The following is a 14974-nucleotide window of genomic DNA, read 5'->3' as shown; positions in this document are numbered from 1 at the left end:
GCCATTCTTTCCGGGGCCATTTTTTCCGGGGCCATTTTTTCCGGGGCCATTCTTACCGTACACCAATGGATTGATATTAAGTCCAGGTTCCAACTGCATAGGAATTTCATCTTCACTAGGATCTACGGTGATTAATTTTATGAGAGTCCTAGGGCTGTATTCAGGAGCATCAATATTGGGAAAAGTAGAGGAAGATGATGTTGGTGTCTGTGGCACAGACAGTGCTGTGGGTGAACCAGTTGCGTTGGTAGACTCCATTTCAGAGGAATAATCACTCTGTACAGGAGGCACATTGAAGCCAACTGACCCTTCGTCTAGACTGGACTGGTCACAAACAGTATCTGCAGGCTTTGATATAATAACATCTACAACAGATTCATCTTCATCATCTGAGCTAGAAATGTATTCTACCTCAACTCTTGTCTGCGTCTGTGATCGGGTCTTTGGTCTGGTAGGCTTTAATGGAGCTGGTGTTGGTTTATCCATTCCTGTTATATAACCTACTGGTAATATATGATCCCTATGCAATGTTTTAACTAAATCATTTCCTTTTTCAGGTTTTAGCCTGTAAACTGGTATGTCTGGTAACTTTTCAATGATGATAAAAGGTTCAGATTTCCAACGGTCAGCCAATTTATTCTTCCCTTTAAGGCCTAGATTTCTAATTAACACTCTGTCTCCTGGCTGTAACACAGAATTGGTTATTCGAACTTTCTTGTCATATCTTTGTTTGTTGGCAGCTCCAGACTTTTCCGATTCGGTTCTTGCCAAATCATAAGCTCTTTTAAGACCATGACGAAGATTTTCCACATATTTACTGTGAGTGTGATTTGAGTTGCCATTAGGATGTAAATCAAAACAGATATCAATCGGCAAGCGGGCTTCTCTTCCAAACATGAGGAAGTAAGGAGAGTATCCAGTGCTATCATGCTTGGTACAATTGTATGCGTGTACCAGGGCACTGACATGCTTGCTCCAGTTAGTTTTCTTTTCACTCTCCAGCGTACCAACCATATTTAACAGTGTCCGATTAAACCTTTCCGGCTGAGGGTCTCCTTGTGGGTGGTATGGAGTTGTGTGTGACTTTTTGATGCCCAAAAGACTTGTAAGTTCTTTAATTACCTTACTCTCAAACTCCGGTCCCTGATCAGAATGGAGCCTTTTCGGCAGTCCGTAGTGCTGAAAGTACTGTTGCCATAATACTTTTGCAACGGTAAAGGCAGTCTGATCTTTGGTTGGGAATGCCTGAGCATATCTGGTAAAGTGGTCTGTCACTACTAGTATTGACTTCTTGCCACTACCATCAGGTTCCAAGGAAAGGAAGTCCATACACACTAACTCCATAGGTCCACTGGTCACAATACTATGTAGAGGTGCACTTTTTGCCGGCAAAGATTTTCTGGCTAGGCAACGGCCACAGTGTTTGATCCACTCTTCAATATCCGTTGACATTTTCGGCCAGTAGAATCTTTCTCTAGCCAGCGCTACTGTGCGTTCTATGCCATGATGACCCAAATCATTATGTAGCATGGTTATGGCCTTAACTCGATATTTCTTTGGCAAAAGTAGCTGTTCCATTTTGCTATCTTCTTGTGGTCTATAAACAGTGCTCTCTTATACACATCTAGATGTGTATAAGAGACAGCGCTACCATCTGCTTTAGATCCTTCAAAATCTCATCAGCGTCCTGTGCCTCACCCCAGTCAACGGTATCTGAAAGGGATGATTGGTTGCTGTACAGATCTGGAATACATTGGGCACTACCTCCAAGACAGTAGGCGTAAGGTAGCATATCATTAGACTTACTGGTCATAGAGTGAATGCCATACACTGCATTAATTATTTCTTTTGGTGAGACCTCATTGACTCTGGTTCGCAACTCTTCTTTAATCTTGTTCTGGTCAACCTCATCGGCTAAAGTGGCATCAGATGCAAGTGGTCTACGTGAAAGTGCATCTGCATCCTGATTGGTTCTTCCAGGCTTGTATTTTATAGTGAAATCGAAATTAGCAAGGGCGGCTAACCATCTGTGACCCGTGGCGTCCAACTTAGCTGAGGTGAGTACATATGTTAATGGGTTGCTATCAGTCATGACTACAGTGCCTTTTGCATGGTATAGGTGATCTTTGAACTTATCAGTTATGGCCCATTTTAAGGCCAGAAATTCCAGTTTGTGGGCTGGATAATTTCTTTCGCTTTGGCTTACTGTCCGACTGGCATAAGCTACAGGTCTTAGTTTATCTTTGACTTGCTGTAGCAATACTGCACCTAGCCCGTCTCGGCACGCATCCACATGAAGCACAAATGGCTTGCTTAGGTCAGCATAAGCCAAGACAGGTGCAGACGATAGCTTGGTTTTAAGTTCTTCAAAGGCCTTATTACATTCGCTGGTCCACAGGTTAGCAAATGGCTCTGAAGACTTCCTCAAATTAGTGTTTTGTACTCTTCTGTTTGGTTTACCACGTTTAGGCGCAAAGGCATACTTGCTGGCTAATGCATGGAGAGGAGCAGCAATTCTGGAATACCCCTCAACAAATCTTCTATAGTATCCGGTCAAGCCAAGAAAACTTCTTAAATCTTTGGCTTGTCTGGGGGTAGGCCATGACTTTACACTGGATACCTTTTCAGGATCGGTCTGGATTCCATTTTCGCTTACAATATGCCCAAGATAAGTCACGGACTTACAGAAAAATTTACATTTTTCAGGTGAAACCTTGAGTCCAAACTCTTTTAAGCGGTCGAGAACTTTGGTAACACGATGTTCCATTTCCTCTACCGTTTTAGAGAAGATGATGATGTCATCCATATATACCAGGGCTTCGATGAAATTCATCCCCGACATACAAGATTCCATCAGTCTTTGAAAGGTTGAGGGTGCGCCCTTGATCCCCTGTGGCATTCTCTCAAATTCATAAAATCCAAGTGGACATGTGAATGCAGTTTTCTCCTTGTCGGACCCTCGCATTGGAATTTGATAGAATCCTGACTTAAGGTCAATGACGGAAAACCACTTTGACCCACTCAGGCAATCTACTGCGTCTTGGATCAGCGGCACTACATATTGGTCAGGAACAGTCCTTGAATTTAGTTCTCTATAATCTACACACATCCTTAAAGAACCGTTCTTTTTTCTCACTAAGACAATAGGAGATGCGAATCGACTTTTTGATGGTTTAATGATACCGTTATTGAGAAGTTCTTTAATGTGATTCTGTAAGTCCATCAGGTCACCTGGGGGTACTCTTCTTGTTCTTTCTCGAAAAGGTGTTGTATCTGTCAGGTTTATTTCGTGTTGCGCATTAGTGGTTAGGCCAAGGTCCCATTCATGTTTCGCAAACACATCCAGTCTTTCCTGAAATCTAGCTAACATTCTGGTTTTGACCTCACTAGGAATATCTGTATTGGTTACCAGCCTTCTTCTTACACTCCTGGCGAAGTTGGTTGAACAGTCCGGTATTGGTGCCAATAATTACCTCATGTGAATTAGGAGCGTCAGGAACCACCAGAACCAGAGCTTCAAAATGTTTACTAGTTCCAGCAAATGCAGAGGGAAACGCAATCCCAACCTTGGTCCAGCCAAGGTATGGGATCTTGCCTCCACCACCATGCCAGAGGATTAGATCCGTTAATGGAAGTAGTTTCTTCTTTAGCTTCTCAAATACCGAATTATTAATTGTTGTAACTTGCGAACCACTATCTAGAAGGCAACACTGTTTAAAACCATCGATGAAACATTCTTCTGTGACACTTTCTCCCACCAGTCCCAGAGGAATGTCACCTAAGGGTGGGGCTAATCCTGCTTGTTCGACATCTGTTTGCCCCTTCTCAGATGTCCCTTGGCGTTTCCCTGCTGGTGAAGATGACTAATTAGTTTTCCATTCACTAACGCCGTATTTGCTTGGTTTGCACAACTACGCTTCATATGTCCATCTTGACCACAGTTGTAGCAAAACCTCGGAAGATCCGAGCTTTGGTTGGTTCGCCGTTCTCTACTTGGAGGCGGCTGACTTTGTTGTTGTTGATGTACATGAGCGTTACCTAATGAAGAATGTTTCAACATCTTTTCGATTTTGCTCATCCTTTCTGCTAAATCATTGTTGCTGACAGTATGTGCTGCTGCAACTGAATTTCGGCTTTGACCCTTAGCCTTTTCTTGTTTATTTGACTCTTCCTCCCATCGCCTGACTTTACCTAGTAGAGTCAGGTATGTTGGTGGCGTTTCGTGAAGCTCTCTTAAACGGAGGTCTACTAGCAGCAGTGGCTCATAGATTATTCCTCGAATGAACTGTTTTAGTATTACAGCATTCATCTTATCTTCTGGAATACCACCCTTCTGCAGAACATGTCTGAGGGCTCCCTGTAGACGACTTAGGTAGTGAGAGGGTGTCTCCCCTGCTTTTTGTTCAATGGCAAAGAATTGGTGGAATAACTCTTCACCTGTCAGTGTAGATCCATACACTACCTCTAGGGCTTGGAGATAGTCCTTTGCCGTAGCTGATGGATTTTCTCTCCTCAGGTCATCGATTACTTCTAGGGCAGGAGAGCGCAGCGCCTCCCTTAGTCGTCTTCGCTTTTCAGCTTGCGACACCTCGGTTTCAGCTTCTTCTATCAGCGCTTTTGCCTGTGTTTTCCACACATGATATGGATCCTCGTCTTTTCCGTGCACGGTGCTCCCAGAAAATACCTTTAACTTTCTATAACTTATGGACAAACGTGCCACATCTAGTAGCTCCTTCTGAGATGATGCCAGAGTTTGATTGGATGGGGCAATGGATGTGGACGGCCCTGGTTGAGGATTGGCTGTGATTATAATAGGGGTGAATTCAATAAGGTCACTCTTTTCAGAGACTTCAATGGTTTCAGGAATGGTTAAATCAATTGTCTTCACAGAAAGTCTGGCGAGAACGAAAGTTTTCTGTAAATCATGCCTATCGACCTCTTTCCTTCTCTTGACCTCCACTGGCAAAGCAGCACACAACTTTATAAACAGCCTAGAAGTAGCCATTTTTGTTCTTGGTGCTAAAAGTAAAATACATTTATCAATGGGGTAACCTACACTATTGGCCCAATCAGTTGCATATTCTACTAATTTTGACATCTTGGCTCTTAATACAGCTAAATAGAAATAAATAAAACTCTTAAATACACTATAATACCAAAGAATGAATTGTGTAAACATACAAGACGAATTCCCGGACGAGCCCCCAATTTGTAACCCGAGTTTCCTTGAAAAACCAAATATTCCAGGACAATATTACAAATAAATAATAATCCAGGAAGACGCCTTGTTAAAATATATATATTAAGTATTTATTCGAAAATAAAAAATGAATTGGTGAGATTTGATTTCACAATATGAATAGAATCTAGGTTGCGCAAATTCTTGATCGCGAAATTGTTCTTTCTTGTCCAAGTGTTTCCAAAAGAGTTTTAAAAAGAAGTTCAATGTACGAAAAGAGTTCCACACTTCCAATTGCTGGTAAGATTACAGGTCCTTTCCAATAGTTATGTTAAATCCAAAATTAATAATATCCGAAATTAAGTTTTCGTCTATAAAAGAGAAAATATAAACACTTAAAACTAAAAGATCTAAACTAATAAAATATACGAATATATCAATACTTGTACATACATTCCATGATGTACAATACAATTAGTCTACCAAAATTGTATAGTGCTTGCAATTAACCAAAATTAAAACTAAAAATCAATTAAATGTTTGAATTACTATATCAGTCAACATTACACTAGTATACACGAATATATCAATACTTGTACATACATTCCATGATGTACAATACAATTAGTCTACCAAAATTGTATAGTGCTTGCAATTAACCAAAATTAAAACTAAAAATCAATTAAATGTTTGAATTACTATATCAGTCAACATTACACTAGTTCAAAACTGATTAGCTCAAGATAAACATCCAAATTAATTAAACAACATAGTTACATAAATAGCTTAGGTTCAGGCTAGGTAAGTATGCTAATACATTTATACCACTTCGCTAAGATGCAACCTAACGGATAAATTATTACTAATAAATCCAATATTATGCCTGCCTATTTTCCACTAAAACTGGCATATACTTCGTCTATCTGAATATCATGATCGTACTTAAGATCAAGATGGTTAATGCATTCGTTCCTTTATAAAATGATAAATTAAAGAATAAAACATAAAGATAAAAAACATTAAAAGTAACTAGTAATAATTTTACAATCGCACTCCAATGCCTCCAGGTCCACTATAACGTGAATGTATTGCCCTCTAGTGAATGACCCATATCCACCAGAGTTGTCCTGATATTTTGGCTTTTTATTGCTGACTTAAGATGTGTATAAGAGACAGAATACAAAACAGGAAATTATGATTCTTACCTATAAAAGAGCCAAGGTGTCAAATCATAAACAGTTGATAAAATGCAGTATAAAAATGGTAAAAGTAAGACTTCTCCGGGTTGATAAAATTGCAATATAAAAGATGTTAAAAGTATGATTTCTCAAATAAGGTGTAGCAAATATTAGGTCCTCAATCCTTACAGATGTTGCTTGTAAGCAGGGTCAGTGAGAAGTGAATTCCTTATCACTGTGGGGTGTCCGATAGCACCTATTGCCCAGCAGTTGCCTTAGCAACTGAGGACAAATTCCTAAACATAACCACTATTGAGAATAGCAGGGACACTAATACACTGAGTGGCCTCAGCTATAATATATACAGTACAGTACATTACCAAAGTTAAAACTTAAATGGAATAAAATAACGTTTATACCTTACAGAGTGGCAAATAATATCAAATTTAAAGCTTTTAAATGAGTAAAAATTTCACAGGGTTACACGTAATTAGTACAAAACTTTATTTATATATAACTGAAAAATAAATTAGATCAAAAATCATAAACTTTATGCTGTTAATCAAGATTATGCTTTTGTTCTTTTTATTTTCCAGGCTAATTAAATCGTCATCAAAGCAGAATTAATATTTTCACATATTGGATGACAGTGGCAAGCATCGTAAATCCCTATTTTTTTACAATTGCACATAATATTCCTGAAAAATGTACAATTCTATCATATCAATCAGATATATTTCTTTTTGAGAAAGCAAACGGAACACTAATTTCTGTTCGCATCTTTGTGCTAAAGAGACAAAATTTTCATACTACAATATAACGGTAAACCGGTACATTCCTCTAAAACAATAGAACTTTCAATAGCGTCTCACGTTATAATGTAGTTCAACACACGGCTGTGCACGTTGAACATCTGCAAAACCAACTTACGTCGCAATAATAATCTTTAAATATAGTTAGACACTCTCTGGTTTAATTTGTTTGGTGTTAATATTAGATGAATAAAATACTTTTCAATACATTAACGTTGACCAATTTTATGCTTTTGCACACATACACAAACATCCAGAACCAACAACATGTAATGTTCATAGCGGAAAGGCAAAACACATAGCTGTTTTTCAACAAATTCATCATGAAGTCTAGAGAAAAGGAAATTGTTTAAACTACAAAACTATACAAAAGCAACAGGAGAAATTTAAAAAAAAACAGTTTCATCATAACACATGTTCAAGTGATAAAAGTAATTGTTTGTCATCGTGTAGCGAAAAATGTTTAACAACTCCCAGCAAAATAGAGAAATCATTTGAGAAAATAAAAGATTCAAATAAAAGATGAATCGCACAGATTAGAAAAAAAAATGTATAAGAAAAAACCACCAAAAGAATTTAGAAAATAAATAAATTTTATAAAAATTTAAAAAAAAACAAATATAAATATGAAAAATAGTTTAGTAAAAAGAAACATGAAGGCAAAAAAAAAAATCATATCAAAATAACATTTAAAAAAAAAAGAAAAATAAATCACATCTTTCAAGATTTACCGTCAAATCCTAACATAAAACACAAACAAATCAAAACAAAACAAACAAAAAAACCAAAAAAGCCAAAAACAAAACAAAAACAAAAACCGACAAACTAAAAGTAGATCTGTTTACCAGCACTTTCATAATAATCTTATTATTTAAAAATAAAGAAAAAATAGGGAAATACCACCATAGCCCGTTCCTAGAAAAACAAGTTTACACTCTTCATGACGTCACTATTTTGGCCTATTGACAATAATGAAGCAACATAACAATACATGAATGAAACAAAATAACAAAAGGACTTCAAAATCTTTGCAATGGCTTGTCTTCTAGATATATTGAATTTCATTTATTTTATTTCAGATTTTATTTAGCACCCAGTACCAGCGAATATGCTCGTCCAAATATCGTACAGGAAAACTTTGTCATATCATAAAATCACCACAACAAAATCACACCAAATTCTAATAATTATCACAAGAAAAACGAACGACCTACTAAGCAACTCTTTTAACGAATACAAGCTCTGACAAACTTTACAACAACAAAAACATTCTAGATTGTAAGAAATTATTAAATAAAAAAAATTGAATACTAAGACAACATTTGCACCAAAACTGTTTAAACTCGTCATATCATACAAAAAAAACAACCCTAATATAATCAAATCTAATGTTCATAACTAACTAAATCATAAGTATACGTCTGTTTAATAATTCAATAATATACGATTATTGTTTTTTTATCTTCGTTTTTTATACATATATATAATTCTTTTTCTCTTGACTGATGTTTTTCTGAAATTGTTTCTTTATCATTTGTTATTAGCTTTGTTTTCCACCTTAATTATTATTCTTTTTATAATTTTGTATTTATTTGTACTTTATTATGTATGGATGCACCACCGTAAAGGTGTGTGCCACTGTTATGAAAGTGAAGTTCAATAAATACTGAAATACTAAATATTGAAAAAATCAAATGTCACACAACCAACTAAAAGCAGAAAAAGAAGCAGCATATAGCTCTGCTAAACTGGCACTATGAGGACAACCTTTACTATAAAACATTTTTTTTTATAAATCCAATAATAGGTTTTTATAAAGAAATCTACAAAATGTAACAACCGACAGCGTTCTTACAACACAAAAAGTTCAGACACGTTCAACATAACGTCACTGTTGGGCTTATCTATAAGACAATTATGACAAAAGAAAACTGATTACACAATAGATGGTCCTCTTTTGTTCTAAAGACTTGTCTACACCTACTGCATTTGATCGATTTTATTCAGAACATCTGGTATACTTATACATCATAGATAGAAACAAGTTAAATGTAGGGTTTTGAATTTAGCTAGGGTTATGGTATTTAGTTGTAGTCATATTTGAAATAATTAGGGTAAAACACACCTGCTCTAAAAAGGGAATAAGGTTGGATAAAGCACTGTTCTAAACAATAAAATAGGGTTAGGGTTAAAAATCCCTACTCTGCTCTTGTACTAAAAATGGAATAACAGTTTAAACACCCATGCTCTAAAAATGGAATAATCATTTAAACACCCCTGATCTTAAATGGAATAGTCCTGCTTCTCATTTTATGCAATTTAAGGTCACGTGATGCCAAATTCAGGCTTCTGATTGGTCGAGAGACTCCCAAATATGGAAAAATTTCCCTGGTTAGACGTAGTGCACTACTGATGGACGTCCTTAGAAAAACAATATATAAATAAGGAAACCTCGTGAATTATATTAAAATTCTCATTACCTAAACCGCCATATAATATAAAGCATAGTAGCAGCCAAACACCTATCAGTCGCCGATAAGCAGGCGGTCAGTTGAGTTAGAAAGAATCAGTATGCCGTACAAATCAAACATGTTCATCGTATATTTCTTTGTTATGTATCTTTATTGTGTTTGTGGCACTGCCACCGTCAAACTTCATTGCAATCCAGATGGAAGGATCGATTCGTTTGTTGGTCAACAAGAAATCATCGAATGTCAAATGGAATTTCAAGGCCCTTCAAGAAATGTAAATGCTAGGTGGACTCGGAAGATTTTTCATAAAACTGATCTTGTTGTAGATAATGATTATATTCAATCGATGAGAGAACCAAATATCGAGGCTCAAAAGATTGATTTCTCATTGTTTTTCAAAAATTTAAGCCAATCAGATAAAGGAATATATCGATTATCACTTCAAGATAGCATAGGTACTACTTTATTATCTGAACCCATCAGTCTCTTTGTTTGGCCACTACCAACTGAGACTTTGTGCAACTCATCAATCAGTGGCGATGTAGCAACATTAAACTGTGCAGTAACATCACCCTCTAAGCACAATCTGGAATGGAGAATTGAGCAACAAATACTGAATGGCACAACCAATGGCAATGAAGTAGGAATTCAAGTAGCACTGAACACCTCAACGTCTTTCGACCACCATACGTTTAGTTGTTTCATGAACGGATTAAATGCACTAGAGGGACACTTGGTCTGTAAAATAAAGTATGTGAAAAGACATCTAAGTAATATTAAGATCCTACAACGTGAATATATTTTCAGCGAAACGATCATTTTGGAATGCGTGGTTGATGAAAAAATCAGTTTTTATTTTGGTGATGAATTTCTAACAATCGATAATATAATTCGTAATGACATGCTGCCATTGCTCAGTGTAAATATTAGTGTTGACAAACAATCTCCTCGTTGGATATCTAATAATTCAGCAGTGAATGATGTAATAATTAAAAGTAATAAAACATATATGCTTATCATAGAAAATGTTTCATCTGATATGAACAACGCTAAAATTACTTGTAGAGTTAACGATACTGAAGCATTTACCATTTTATCAATTGCAAATGGAACAGAATCATTGCGAAACACAACTTTAAAACCAAGTGATTTCAAGAAATTTATAAATAATAGGCCTATTTACTTTTTTTTTATTGGTGTAGGTGCACTTGTAATATGTATTTTGTTAACTCTGTTTTGCTACTGCATGTACAGCATCATTGCGAGTCATAATCGACAAAAATCTCAACAAGATTTTGTAATTGATAATCAGTCAATCACTCAACCTGGAAATACGCCTGATTTTGCATTACAAGAAGTACAGAGTTATGACAACAGTTCTTACAACATGATGTTTCAAATGGGCTGTTCTCAACATTTAAGCGACAATGAACGCACTACACAACAATCGAATGAAAACAATGTGCATGTGCAACTACAACAAATCACGTTATGTACAAATGAAACAAATACTGAACCGTTGTATCTTAGTATTGAGTGATATATTAGTTGTTGGGAGAGCGGGCGTAGTGAAACTTAGCTACGGTATGGTTTAACTGCTGCTCTGTAAAATAGTCTTATATCTACCCATATAGATAAATTGTGTATTCTGAGTAAGTACAATACTTTCTTGAAAAGATAAGGCTCTACTAGTATTGTCTGTAAATCTTCAGTGTTGATCGAGATCAGCATTTTGTGAAGAAAATTATGTCTAGGCCGGCTGAAATAAGTAGGCCAACCAACATGGCGAATAAGTACCATACCAACGGGACTAACAAAGGCAACAAACACCTACACATTCATGATGATGAAAAAACACCCAGTGATGACGTAATCAGCATAGGTACCAACGCTGAAAGCGGTTACAAAAGGCATGACGTCATACCATCTAAACAAAGAGATCAAAACTTCTCTAACGTGAAGCCAATCTTCTTTAAAGATAGTGACGTACGCGAAAGAAATGATGATTTTCTGAGCGAGGAATCAATATATTTTGCCTTGTGTAATGTAACAAATGGAGAAAAATTAATTGGAATTCAAAAAGTAAAGAACTTGTGGAGAATTTATATTAATAACCATGGGTGATAGGGTGAAAATTATTACCGCTGGTCTTAATCTGAATGACAGAAACGTTACAGTACATGATACTAATCCTTATCTGCCAGTAAACAACGGCATACGAGTGCTAGTAAAAGATGTTCCAATATCAGTGCACAACGACGAAATTAAAAACGGTTTGCAACACTTAGAATGTAAAATTATTGGAACAATACAGTACGTAAAATATCGCATTTATGGGAAATTATCTCGTTTTATCAACGGTGAACAGATCAGTAACTGTTGACCATTTTGAAGGTAGCTTGCCACGCTTCACCATAATCAACGGTTTTCGCGCGAGACTCTTTCATAAAGATCAGTTAAGCCCTGACGAAAATAGATGTTTTCATTGTAGTGAAGTTGGGCACAAAGTTAACTCATGTCCAAATAAAAGACCGTATGTATGTCACCGATGCGGAAAGGAAGAGCATATCGCGAGGAATTGTAGAGAAGCTGTAAATACTTTTAGAGATGATAGTGAGAAAGATTTTTCCACCCACAATGTGTCTCATAACAAAACTAGCATGACGTATGATAAAGTTGATGATGAGGAGGATGAAACAAGATCATTTCTCCAACCAACATCTGGAGAAAAATTTATACAGAAAATGTGGAAAAGCCTAGTCGATCAAGGTAACAATGATAATGATTCCAGATGGAGCCTTGGATACAGCGATGAAAGCGACTACGAAGCAACTACCAGCAGCAAAGACGACACAGTTGATGCAAATGGAAAAGAAGACATCATGGTTGATAATGTTCCAAACACCAACATAACCAATGCCACGACAAAAGGCAAAGTGCAAGAAAGTATTACAACCTTCATTAAGTCTACTGATTCGTCAACTAAAAACACTAAAGAATCTGAAAAAGAAAAAGAAACAAAATGTGTGAGTCTGTTAATGCAGCCGTGATGACATCACCAAGTCCTGTCGAGAAAAGGAAGAAAAAGAGAAAACGCATGCGAAGCAAATCAACTCGAATACAATAAGCGTATCTAACATTATATCTTTGATATCCTAGTGTAAGAATATTACTTAACTAAGTTTACAATGGGCAAAATTAACAATAACACACTTATTATCTTTAAACGTGAGAGGTCTTAGAGAAAAACAAAAACAAAGACAAATCTTTAGTTGGGCAAAAAATAACAATGTAGATATCCTTCTTGTTCAGGAGTCCCACCTCACCAAAGACCGTATAAATGAATATAATTTCATTTGGGAAGGTGATGCTTACCACAGCTTTGGTACCTCTTTTAGCAGAGGGATGTCAATTTTAATTAAAAAGGAAGTAGATTATAAATTCATTAAAAAAAAACCAAATTGATGACGCAGGGAGATTCATTCTCTTGAATATTGAAGTTGGTGGCATACGATACGTAATAGTAAATGTATATGCGCCGAATAATAGTAGGTTTCGAAGTACTTTTTTTAGAAACCTTCAGAAACACATAACTGAGTTCTGCGAAACAGAGTACATTATTATTGGAGGTGATATGAATTGTATACAAGATGTGTTATACGATCAAAAGGGAAGCAAAACGAAAACCGATAATTCTGTCTTTACTGTTAAAAATTTCATGAATAAATTTAAATTGATAGATATTTGGAGAATTCTTAACAAAAACGAAATACAGTTTACATGGCGTAGACAATCTGCTAACCTTTATAAAAGGCTAGACTACTGGTTTATATCTATAGGGTTACAGGACCTAGGATATGTGAATTCATGTGATATCAGACCTGCGGTGTACACATACCATCAAGGCGTCTCCATTAAAATTAACGTATTTGGGGGGAAAAAACGTGGTCGTAACTTGTATATGTATGAAGCAAAAGGTGCACAAGTTCGCTCAAGGGCTAAATGGATAGAAGAAGGGGAAACTAACACTAAATACTTTCTTGGACTAGAAAAAAATAATGGTAGAAAAAAACAAATTAAAAAATAAAAAAGCCCAATGGTACATACGCCCAAACAACTAAAGACATACTAGCCGAAGAAGTTAATTACTTTGAGAATTTATACTCCAATCAAAATATAGACAGAAATAAAATTCATGAATATTTAAAATCATGCAAATCACTTAAACTAACGACCCAAGAGCAACAATCATGTGAAGGTGAAATCTCCATTGCAAAGTGCGAAAACGCAATGCATAAAATGAAAATTAAAAAAGCACCTGGCACAGATGTATTTACGGTAGAGTTTTACCGTTTTTTCTGGCCAAAAATAGGGTCCTTAGTGTGTAAAAGTCTAAACCAGGTGTTAGAGATAGGGAAACTATTACATTCACAAAGAAGAGGGGTTATAAACCTGGTCTTCAAAAAAGGCGAGCACGAGGATCTTAATAATTGGAGGCCCATTACCCTCTTAAATGTCGATTATAAAATTGCCGCCTTTGTTTTATCAAAAAGACTTCAAAATATATATCAAAAAAATATAATAATTAATGACCAAAAAGGTTATATTGAAGGTCGCTTTGGTGGCGAAAATGTCAGGCTTATAGAAGATTTACTTGAATATATGGATAATGAAACCCAAACTGGTACAATTATAAGTATTGATTTCAGTAAAGCATTTGACATTGTAAATAGAGATTTTCTGATTAATACACTTTATCATTTCAATTTCGGGTCATCATTTATAAAAGGGGTAAAAGTTCTGTACTGTAGCACTGAGTGCATTGCAATGAATAATGGTTGGTGCTCAAAGAGTTTCGGTATGCACAGGGGTATCAGACAGGGTTGCCCTTTGTCTGCTCTCCTCTTCATCATGGTAGCCGAAGTCATGGCGTTAAAAATAAGAAATGATGTAACGGTAAAAGGTCTTGTGCTACCAAATACAGACAATTGCGATAATGAAGTATAAATAGCGCAACTATCTGATGACACAGTTTTATTTATTAAAGACGAGAAAAGTATTAAAAAAAGTTTAGATAAAATAGTTAATTTTGGAAAGATTTCTGGTCTTCAATTAAATTTTTAAAAAGACAAACGCCATGTGGTTAGGTTAAGGGAAATTGAGGAAATTTAATATTAAATGGACAAGTGGTTTCAAAATTCATGGAATATTTGTTGGCCATGACAAATCTATATGTAAAAAAAAAATTGGAATGAAAAAATCGAATCTTTAAAACATATTCTTAATTTATGGCGTAAAAGGAATTTAACTTTATTTGGAAAGGTTATAATTTTA

General features: G+C 35.9%; 1 protein-coding gene and 1 long non-coding RNA gene across 2 annotated transcripts; both read right to left on the bottom strand.

Moving 5' to 3' along the window:
- Positions 1-3475: 3475 nt before the first annotated feature.
- On the bottom strand, positions 3476-5005 carry LOC117103722 (paraneoplastic antigen Ma1 homolog). Its single transcript, XM_033244327.1, has one exon. It carries the CDS (start codon positions 5003-5005, stop codon positions 3791-3793), a length of 1215 nt encoding a protein of 404 aa, XP_033100218.1. The 3' UTR covers positions 3476-3790.
- A 283-nt stretch (positions 5006-5288) lies between these two features.
- LOC117103723 lies at positions 5289-6556 on the bottom strand. The gene is made up of 2 exons (XR_004444642.1): positions 6385-6556; positions 5289-5550 (listed from the first exon to the last, which is right to left on the bottom strand). It is a non-coding gene; the product is annotated as an uncharacterized LOC117103723 (long non-coding RNA).
- Between the last annotated feature and the right edge of the window lie 8418 nt (positions 6557-14974).

The sequence above is a fragment of the Anneissia japonica genome, unplaced genomic scaffold (assembly GCF_011630105.1).
Source record: "Anneissia japonica isolate Jap-2015-1 unplaced genomic scaffold, ASM1163010v1 scaffold2524_len14978_cov128, whole genome shotgun sequence".
Classification (NCBI taxonomy): Eukaryota; Metazoa; Echinodermata; class Crinoidea; order Comatulida; family Comatulidae; genus Anneissia; species Anneissia japonica.
This window is presented reverse-complemented; position numbering and strand designations above follow the sequence as displayed.

Bases quoted from the DNA above. Each gene is read 5' to 3' on its own strand.
- LOC117103722 (XM_033244327.1), bottom strand. From the start codon at position 5,005: ATGGCTACTTCTAGGCTGTTTATAAAGTTGTGTGCTGCTTTGCCAGTG.